Here is a 10,250-nt window from a genome sequence, read left to right on the forward strand (position 1 = left end):
AGATATACATTATATTTATATTTTAGAGAGAAAAAGAGAGAGGAGTAATTGCTGTTGTTTTGAGCAGAGTTGGATGTTAAATTACATTTGTACTGGAGTAGGGAATATTGCCAAGAAAGACTGGAAGCATAAGTGAAGTCTGAAAAATCTTTCAAAACGTTGAATGACAGGATTAAGAATTTTTGTGCATTCAATAAGGTCTTTATTTGTTTAAAAGAGTAAATGAAAATAAGCAAAGAGTATTTCTCTAAGATAAAAAAATGATTATGTAAGATTTCTTCACACATTATTACTAAATAATTTCATATATTGCATGAATTGCTTTACTTCATCATTGCTTTCTTTTAAATAATTTCTAATTGCTTGGGAATTCAATATCTGACAGTTATTTTTTGCCTTATAATGTAAGGAGGACATCCTCCTCCACTTAAGCTGAACAGGCATTAGCAATCAAGCTGTCATAGAAACTAGCTATTTTGGTAACTTCCATAAAATACATTGAGATTTTTCACCAAATGTTTGAGAGAAATAACTTTCTGAGTAACTTCTGGGGAAATGAATCACATTAGATGGTAAAGTCATCACAACCTGCATGGCTGGCTTAAGGAGAAAACTTGCTTTATTTTTGCTTGAGAACCAACAGCTCAGTAATTGCTTTGCAAAATTATTCAGGCAACTGAGTTTTCAGTCACTATGAATTAAATAGAATCTCTGATAGCAAAGCTCAGACCACAATGGATCCATTAATCTGTTGAATAAATTAATTCGTTAATGTTTGCTGCATCTGATGGCAGCCCTGATGGGCACGTGAGAGAAGTTTTCGGAGTCATGTCTAGTGTGCATTACTGCTCTTTTCCTCTCAAGAGCAGGTGTCCTTGAGCCTTTGCCTAGGGTGGAAATCTGCTCAAAGGCATGGCTTTAAAACCCCACAGAGGGGAGGGGATGGGACTGCTGGCTGGGTACAATATTTTGATGAGCTTCCAGATTGATTTATGCTGGGATCAGGAGTGGCATCAACTTCCTAAACTAGATACCTCTGGAAACTCTACAAACTCTCTAAACTCTACAAACTCCCTAAACTCTACAAATTGTCTAAACTCTATAAATGTACAGAAATGATGTTAGTTATAGAACAGAGTTCTGTACAGAAATGATATTAGTTATAGAACAGAGTGCAGGTCTTTTGTGCAAAACTTTCTCTCAACAGTATTTGACTTGATGACACTTAACCACTGCTAAATGAAACTAGTGCTTTTTATATTTGGAGGAACACACTTCCACTTTGTAAATCTCTTTTTGTCAATGTGCAGTATGAAGTAACCTGGGTTGCTGTGATGCTGAACCTTGTGCCACTGGGGTATCAAATACCAGAATGGTTTCCCAATGTGAACAGTGTTTGGTGGAGCTCCCAGTTGTAAAACAGATTTGGGAGCAGGAGTGACATCCACTTCCTACACCACATGTCTCTGGAAACTCTATGAACTTGGAATTGACAATAGTTATGGAAAGGCATTAAGTCTTTTGTTCATAGAGTCTCTATGAGTCACGCTTGACTTGACAGCAATCAACAACAATGAGTTTCAATAATTTATCTAGTCTATGTATTCATTTATTTTTATAACAATTTTTAAAAGAGGCTTTCATATAAATTGAATGGTTAGTTTCATTTTATTGTAATCTTTCTGTAAACACAAGTATCTTATCAATGTACCATGGAATACATTTTAGGATTTTGCTTGTTTGTTTTTTTAAAGTGAGATTTTCATGAAAGTTTATTGAGAACTTGAATTTCCATTCATTCATTTTTGCACATTTTCTTCCCTGCTCCTTTTAGTTCACTTATCTCTTTGGGGGTGAAAAATTATTTCATTGTACAATTCCCCACCCCACTCCAGTCTACTTTACTATGCAGTTCTTATTCTGGATTATTGTCATACAACTATTACCTAATCATACATTCCTTTTAAGCAGTTCTTTCCCTCATTTATTTCAATGCAGTATACATTATTTATCCCCTCTTGAAAGTTTCTGTGCAACCTTGTTGTCAGTCCTGTTTTACAACAATGGAATTATGCAGCTTGGAACAACTCTAGAAGCCCTAATCCACAACATGAACAGTCTTCCAAGCATCCTGACCTACAAACAGGAGAGGATAAAATACACGAATGGGACCTTCTAAGAATCAAATCCCTATACACATCAAAATCCTTCTCCAACAGGGTAAAAAGGAAAGCCAGAGAATGAGAAAAAAAATATTTGGCAATGCCATGTCTTATAAGGGACTTATAGTTCGAATTTATAGAATACTCAAGCATCACAAGATAAAGGTAAACAATCCAATTGCAAAATGGTCACAGAATATGAACAGACCCTTCACCAAAGACATTCAGATGGCGAACAAACACATGAAGAAATGTTCAAAATCCCTAGCTTTAAGAAAGATGCAAATCAAAACAACTATGAGATAACATCTCACGCCAGTAACAAGAACAAAATTCAATAAAGCCACAAAGAACAAATGCTGGCGAGGTTGTGAAGAAACTGTTAGTGGGTGTGTAAAATGGTGCAACCACTATGGAAAGCAGTATGGTGCTTCTTCAAAAAGTTGGAAATAGAAATACCATTTGACCCAACAATTCTACTACTGGGAATAAATCCTAAAGAAGCCAGAACTGCCACCCAAGCAGATATAAGGACACCCATGCTTATTGGTGCATTGTTCACAATAGCAAAGAGATGGAAACAACCCTACTGCCCATCAACAAATGAATGGATAGAGAAGCTGTGGTATATTCACACAATGGAATATTATGGAATACTGGAAAATTAAGGAACTCATAAAATATTATACAAAATGGGTGACTCTGGAGGAGATTATGCTGAGTGAAATATTTCAGTCACAAAAGGACAAATACTGCACAAAGCCACTGTTGTAAAACATCTTCATTTTAAAGACAACTTTAGATAATATATATAGGCCTCAGGAATAGATGGTATACCTGGTATACCATTTGTCATATTTCAACTAACAGATGCTGCCCTGGACATGCTTACGAAGTTGTGTCAAGAAATCAGGAGAACAACCACTTGGCCAACTGAGTGGAAGAGATCTATATTTGTTCCCATTCCAAAGAAAGGTGATCTGACAGAATGTGGAAATTATCAAACAATATCATTAGTATTACATTCAAGTAAGATTCTGCTGAAAATTATCCAGAAACAATTGGAACAGCATATCAACAGAGAACTGCCAGAAGTGCAGGCTGGGTTTAGAAGAGGTTGTGGTACTAAGGGTATTATATCTAATGTTGTAAGGAACTTGGATAAAAACAGAGAGTACAAGAGGAATGTCTATTTGTATTTCATTGAGTGTGGAAAGGCATTTAACAGTGTAGATCACAAGAAACTGTAGCTAACTCAGAGAAGAATGGGAATCCCAGAAGACTTGATCATGCTAATGTGAAACTTATACTTGAACCAAGAAGCAGTTGTCAGAACAGATCAAGGAAACATTGCATGGTTCAAAATTGTGATACATACGCCAGGGATGTGTCCTGTCTCCATAACTTTTCAACCTGTATGCAGAACAGATCATCCAGGAGGCTGGGCTCTATGAGGAGAAATGTGGCATCAGGGTTGGTGGAAGATCTATCAACAATCTGCGTTATGCAGGTGACACAACCCTGCTTGCTGAAACTGAGGAGGACCTGAAGCGCTTGCTGCTGAGGGTCAGGGACTGCTGCCTTCAATATGGATTGAGGCTCAATGTCAAGAAGACAAAGATTCTCACTGGACCAATTGGCAGTATCAGGATGGATGGTAAAGAGATTGAGATTGTTCACAGCTTTAGTCTGTTTGGCTCCACAATCAACACTTTTAGCACCAGCAGCCAGGAAATTAAAAGACGTATTGCAATGGGAAAGTCTGCTGCTAGGGACCTCTCTAAAGTACTCAAGAGCAACAGTGTGTCTCTGGAGACTGAGGTGTGCCTGATATAGGCCATGGTCTTTGCAATCACTTGTTATGTGTCAGAGAGCTGGACAATGATCAGGGAGGATAAAAGGAGAATTGATGCTTTTGAACTTTGGTGTTGGAAAAGAGTTCTGAGGGTACCAGGGACTGCTAAGAAAACAAACAGATTCATCCTCGAGAGAGTTAAACCAGGCTGCTCCTTGGAGACAAGGATTCTGAAACTTTGTCTGACATACTTTGGTCATGTTGTAAGGACAGACCGGTCCTTGAAGAGGGACATAATGCTTGGGAGGGTGGAGAGCAGGCACAGGAGAGGAAGGCCCTATGGGAGGTGGATTAACTCGGTGACTGGAACAATCAGGGTGAGTGTGTGGGAGACACTGAGATTGCCAGAGGACAGAGCAGAGTTTAGAGCTGTTGTACATAGGGTCACTATGAATCGCAAGTGACTCAACGGCACACAACAATGGCAACAAAATACAAGGAAGACCTGTTAGTTCCACTATCATTCAAATTTTTTTTCACCAACAACCAGAGCCAAAGAAGAGAAAATAGAGAACTTCTACAAACTATTGTAATTGGAAATCAATCAAACATGCAAACAAGATACAATAGTAATAATGAATGACTGGAATGCAAAAGTTGGAAACAAAGAAGTAGGATCGATAATTGAAAAAATGGACTTGGTGATAGAAATGAAGCTGCATACAGAATGAAAGAATTCTATACAATTAATTATTCCTTTCAAACCCCTTTTATGAGAAACACAATGACTATATACATGGACCTCACCTGATGGTCTACACAAGAATCAGATTGATTATATATGTGGGAAAAGTCATTGGAGAGGCTCAATTTCAGCTGTGAAAACTAGGCCAGGAGCCTATTGTGGATCAGATCATCAACTGCATGCAAGTTCAAACTGAAGTGAAAGAAAATCAAATCCACAAGAACCAAAGGTTGACTTTGAGTCTATTCCTTCTGAATTTAAAGACCATCTCAGCAACAGGTTCGAGGACTTGAATAGTATTGAGCAAAGACTAGATGAGCTGTGAGAGGATAATCAAGAATATTATCCATGACTGCCAATAAACAAATGGATAGAGAAACTGTGATATTCACCAGTGGAATACTGTGTAGCAATAAATAACTAGGAAGTATTCATAAAATAAAATAAAAAACATGAGTGAGTCTAGAGACCATTATGTTAAGTATCTTAGTCACAAAAGGAAAATTAAACATGCTTTTTCATTTTTAATTCCTAATAATTCTCTTCATTTACAATTTTTGTACTTGTAATCATAAAATTATCTTCTTTCATAATTTGATGGTTTATGCCTTATAAATAGATATATTCCACACTCTGAGATTTTTAATTCCTTCATGAGATTTCAGTATGAAAAATTAACTATTAAAAATAAAAAAGAAAACCTTAGTTGTTGTTGTTATGTCCATCAAGTCATCTGCGACTCATAGCGACTCTTATGTACAACAGCCCTAAACCCTGCTCTATCCTGTACCAATCTCACTGTCTCTGACACACTTACCCCATTACTCCAGTAACTGAATCTATCCATCTCATCGAGGGTCTTCCTCTCCTGCATTGTCCCTTCACCCTCTCAAATCTGAAATCCTGTCCAAAGGGTGGTCCCTCCTTGCAACTTGTCCAAAGTATGCCAGACGAAGCTTTTGAATCCTTGCCTCCAAGGATCAGCCTGGTTTCACTCTCTCAGGCCAAATTTATTTGTTATCTTAGCAGTCCATAGTATAATATAGTCAATACTCTTCTCCAATACCACAGCTAAAATGCATCAATTCTCCTTCTATCAACCCTACTCACTGTCCAGCTTTCTGAGGCATAGCAAGTGATTGCAAAGACCGTGGCCTATATCAGGTGCACCTTAGTCATTTTTCATTTATTTGCTCACTTTATCTAAAGCCTGAAACTGAGTAAATAAAGAAAATATAAATTTGAGGCACACACAAAACAAGATGATGATGATAATGATGATTAGATGGTGGCCAGGAAAAATCATTAAAACCTAAACAGCCTATTTGATAATTCTCTAAATACTATGATTGTTGATAGGTGCTATCGAGTTAAATATGACTCATAGCAACCCTATGAGCAACAGGTCTGGAGCCTCTCCAATCATGTGTCATCCTCACAATTTCTGACACACTCAAGTCCATTTCTCCAGTCACTGTGCCATTCCACCTGGTTGAGGGTCTTCCTCTCCTTCACTGTCCTTCCATCTCTTTCCAAGCATGATGTCTCTCTCCAAGGAATAACTTCTCATATAAACATGCCCAAAGTATATGAGATGAAGTTTTATGATCTTTGCCTCCTTGAAGCACTCTGGCTGCATCTTTTCCAAGACACCTCTATGTGTTCCCTTAGAGTTGATACTTGGGATTTGAGCATGGAGCCTCTTAAACTGTGAGACTCATCTGTCAGTCTGTCGTATTGGGGAACTTGTCTGCATATTGCTAATCACTTTGTAGCTTGGATTTTTACATCCTTGTTGTTTATAATTGTTTTAATTAGTATAGGACTTGTCTGTCAGTGTGCTGTACTGAGGTAAATTGTGGGGTTTCTGTAATGCTAAAAGTTGTACCAATGTCAAAAGTCAAAAGGCAGAGGAGTCACCCACAGTACACAGATTCAAGAAATTGTACTGCAATCCCAAAGGCAATCTCCTCTCATGCAATTAACTGCCTCTGTAAACCTCCCAGAGGGTCAGCTATGGGTTAGATCAGACTAGCAGTACATAACAACAGGAAGTAAGATTGGCCACAATTTTTGATATAAAAGGCCTCTGAATGTCCTATGAACAAAAGAGAAACATGAATAGATACAGTTTTAGAGGTATAGCCCAGAATGCCAGTCAATCAAAATGAGGAGAAATAGCTGCAACTATCCTTTAATAATTAGAACATGGAATGTACAGAGTAAGAATATTGGAAAACCAGAAGTTGTGAAAAATGAAATGGAATATATGATCATCATCTTTCTAGGCATTAGTGAAATGAGATGGACTGATTTGGCCACTTTGAATCAGACAATCACATGGCATACCATGCCAGGAATGAAAAACAGATTAGGAATGATGTTGCATTCATTAATTCTATAAAGATTACAATTTGGTAAATAGCATTATTAAAATATAAAAGATTTCACAAACAAAAATAAAGAATCTAAAACCTGACTTCTGAAAGATTTTTTTTTCCCTTTTAAGAGTTGGTTTACCTAAACTTTCTTAAGTTCATTACTTCTTAAGTACTTTTAATACAGCATTTACAGATAATTCAATATAAAAATAATTATACCAACCAATAACAAAAATTTACATATAAAATTTTTTCTTATAAGTACAGTAATTAAAATATCAATAGTGAGACCTCTTACTACATTGCTTTGGTAAGAAGAATGAATGGTAAGAAGCTGCACTGCAATCCTAAATGCATGTGGTTCGAATCCTCCACTAGCTGTTCCACCGGAGGAATATCATTGACAAATCCTCCTGTGGGATTAACTGCCTCTCAAAACTTACCAGAGAATTAGCTATGGCTTGGTTCCAACCTGACAGTACACAAAAATTGCAATAATAGCCACAGTGGTTGTACCACACGACTGTACTACTTTTATCTACTTACATGAAATGTTTAAGTTATTCAACAGGAGTGGGTGGTATGACAGAAAGGGCTTAAAGGTATGAGAAGACTTGAGTTTAAGTTGGTGTGAGTTGGAACTAACTCAGAGCACTGGATTTTTTTGAGGAGTTTTTGTCACTAGCGATGAGGCCCTAAATTTCCTTTTACCACTTCTTGTGGTCTAGTAGGAAGAAGCTGTGCTGTCAATCCAAAGGCAGGTGGTTCAAATCCATCAGTTTCATCATAGGAGAAAAATAGGCAATCTCTTCCTTTTTGCAATTTATATATAGCATCTGAGAACCTGCTAGAAAAATCAGCTATAAATTGGTTCCAACTGAAATGCACCCAACAACAACAACAAGCTTCTAAGGTGGTGATATTTCTGAGAAGGCGGTGTCACATCAAATAAAATATACATAATGACCTTTGCAGCTTTTAAGATGTTGTCATTAATAATTCTAGTCTATTAAATTATCAAATTGGAAGGCAGTGCCTTACTTCCCTTGCTATTTTGTCTCTAGTATCTACTGAGCCAAGATATTGGGTAAAACACATAACTACTACAGAAAAGTGTAGTTCAGGTTTGTGCCATTTCTAATGTGAAGAAGAATCAGATGGTAAGTACATTCAGGTTCCTTTGAGGTCTCAAGTCTGCCATAACCTTCTCTAGACCTGGCAACAAAGTCCACCTATAAGGCCACTGTCCTGAGCGGTACTGAACAGGCTGACCATACCATGTACACCATCCATGAATAGAGGCTGTTACAACCACTTACATGAAATCAGAAGCAAGTGAAAAGGGAGTTCATGGATGGAGAACACTAAGCAAAAGGGTCAGGTTCCAAAATAAGACTCATATTCCATGGGCAAAATGCTGACTTTGAATGCTATAAAGACAAGCATCCTTATTGTACCTCCAGTTTTTCTTGGTTTTGTTTCACCATTTATTGGAAATCAATAGTAAGATGGAAATATTTCACAGTTCCAGAAAATGAAAATAACCATTTATCCCAGAAAACTGTATTCTTATACAAAAGAGAGTAGAACACATAATCTACCCAAGGAAGATATAATTGATATAGAGATTAGGGTAAAAAAATAGGGATGTACACACTGAGTTAGAAAGACAGATGATTTGTACATCATCAAGTTAATAAGAAGAAATATTGGCTTTCTAACTGAATTTTCAGGGGTTCAAACTTCACTTTTCTTCAAGATTTAATGCACAGAAGATAAAACTGACTTCAGAGTTCCAAATCTCAAAGAAGATTAAGATTTTTTTCCCTTCACCCTAATCAGTAGTTTGTTTTAACTGTAAATCATTCCTAATTATCATCTTAGATTTTACTTCTTAATATAATCAAGATAGGCAACTACATTTTTTTATTTCCTATAACACAGATTCTAAAAGTTCCTTTTCTATTCATATATATGGAAATACAAAATTTAAATTTAAACCTCTGAGTAAATTCATAATCATTACTTTTATTACATATTACAAGGTAAACAAACTCTAACTAAAGAGGCTAGGGATAAGTATCCTGGCAGCACTCAAAATAAAATTTAAAGACTCTTTGAAATCCCTGATAATTGCCGGTTACTTAATTCAACCCATTATTATTTTCCCTAGCTCCCCTCCAGTTCTACTAGTGGGTTTTACAAAGTTACTTTTTAATGACATTCCAAGATTATGGGTGGACACACTTCTAGACTATTAACATTAAATATTTGACAATGTTGTCATCTGAAAATCACTCTCAGCAGCTTTTCAAACTGAAACTCAACAATAAACAGACGCTGAAAGTATATAATATTTCAAGGAAAGCACCCCTTTCCAAGCAGAAAGGGGGTAATGGGGGGAATGAGAACAACTTCCTACCTGCTGCACGCTTGAGACGCTCATGTAAGAGTCCAGGACAATCAACAGAGGCACGTGGATATTTTTACCTTGAAATAACTTGGAGGCTGAAAAAGAAAGGGTAAAGGGAAAGAAGCAAAGTCAGTCACAATTTACCGAAGCCCTTTAACTTGTTAAAAAGGGGAAAGTTCAGAAGATGAGCTTTTGGGACTTGTCAGCTCCTTTCCAAAAGAAGCCAATGGCTAGGGAACTTGAGGCTTCTCCTGAGTCTCGACAGAGCAGCTTCAAAGAGCAGGGGGAAATGTTTGCAAAAGGAGTGCAATGGAAAGAATAAATCCCTGGTGATTACCGTGGTCGGTGTACGTGAACACCAGCATATCCTCCAGGATTTGAACCAACGTCTCTATCTGTTTTCCTTCCTGAACATTGTTCAGCCTAACTATCAACTTCTTCAGAGTTTCTTCATTCTCCTCGTCCTCGCACCCCTGACAGCTGCCACTGGCCATGATGGACCTTGCTCGGAATCCACAGCCCCTCCCCGCTAGAAGGCCCTCTGGAAAGGGAAGGGGCAGGGGCTGGGAAGGAGACTACGACTCCTGGGGCAGACAAGGCTCACTGCCCTCCACCAGCTCTATGCGAGGGCCCCATCCGCAGAGCCCGGGCCTGTTTAGGAGCAAGGCAGCTCCTTGCTCTGTGCCGCACTCCCTCTCCCCAGCCCTCCTCCCCTTCCTCCTCCACCCAGGCCCCAAAAATGAGCTCAGTGGCC

The 10,250-nt window shown here is 37.9% G+C and overlaps 1 protein-coding gene across 1 annotated transcript in view; it reads right to left on the reverse strand.

The window, feature by feature from the left end:
* LRRK2 (leucine-rich repeat kinase 2) overlaps nucleotides 1-9,990 on the reverse strand; it is a 244,601-nt gene extending 234,611 nt beyond the window's left edge. The window contains exons 1-2 of the mRNA XM_006888199.1: nucleotides 9,834-9,990; nucleotides 9,506-9,591 (exon numbers count right to left, since the gene is read on the reverse strand). Coding sequence (XP_006888261.1) covers nucleotides 9,506-9,591; nucleotides 9,834-9,990 — 243 coding nt within the window. The remainder of the gene's footprint in view (nucleotides 1-9,505; nucleotides 9,592-9,833) is intronic.
* Nucleotides 9,991-10,250: the final 260 nt, after the last annotated feature.

Source organism: Elephantulus edwardii, unplaced genomic scaffold (genome assembly GCF_000299155.1).
Source record: "Elephantulus edwardii isolate Elephantulus edwardi_28Jun2011 unplaced genomic scaffold, EleEdw1.0 scaffold00065, whole genome shotgun sequence".
Lineage (NCBI taxonomy): Eukaryota > Metazoa > Chordata > Mammalia > Macroscelidea > Macroscelididae > Elephantulus > Elephantulus edwardii.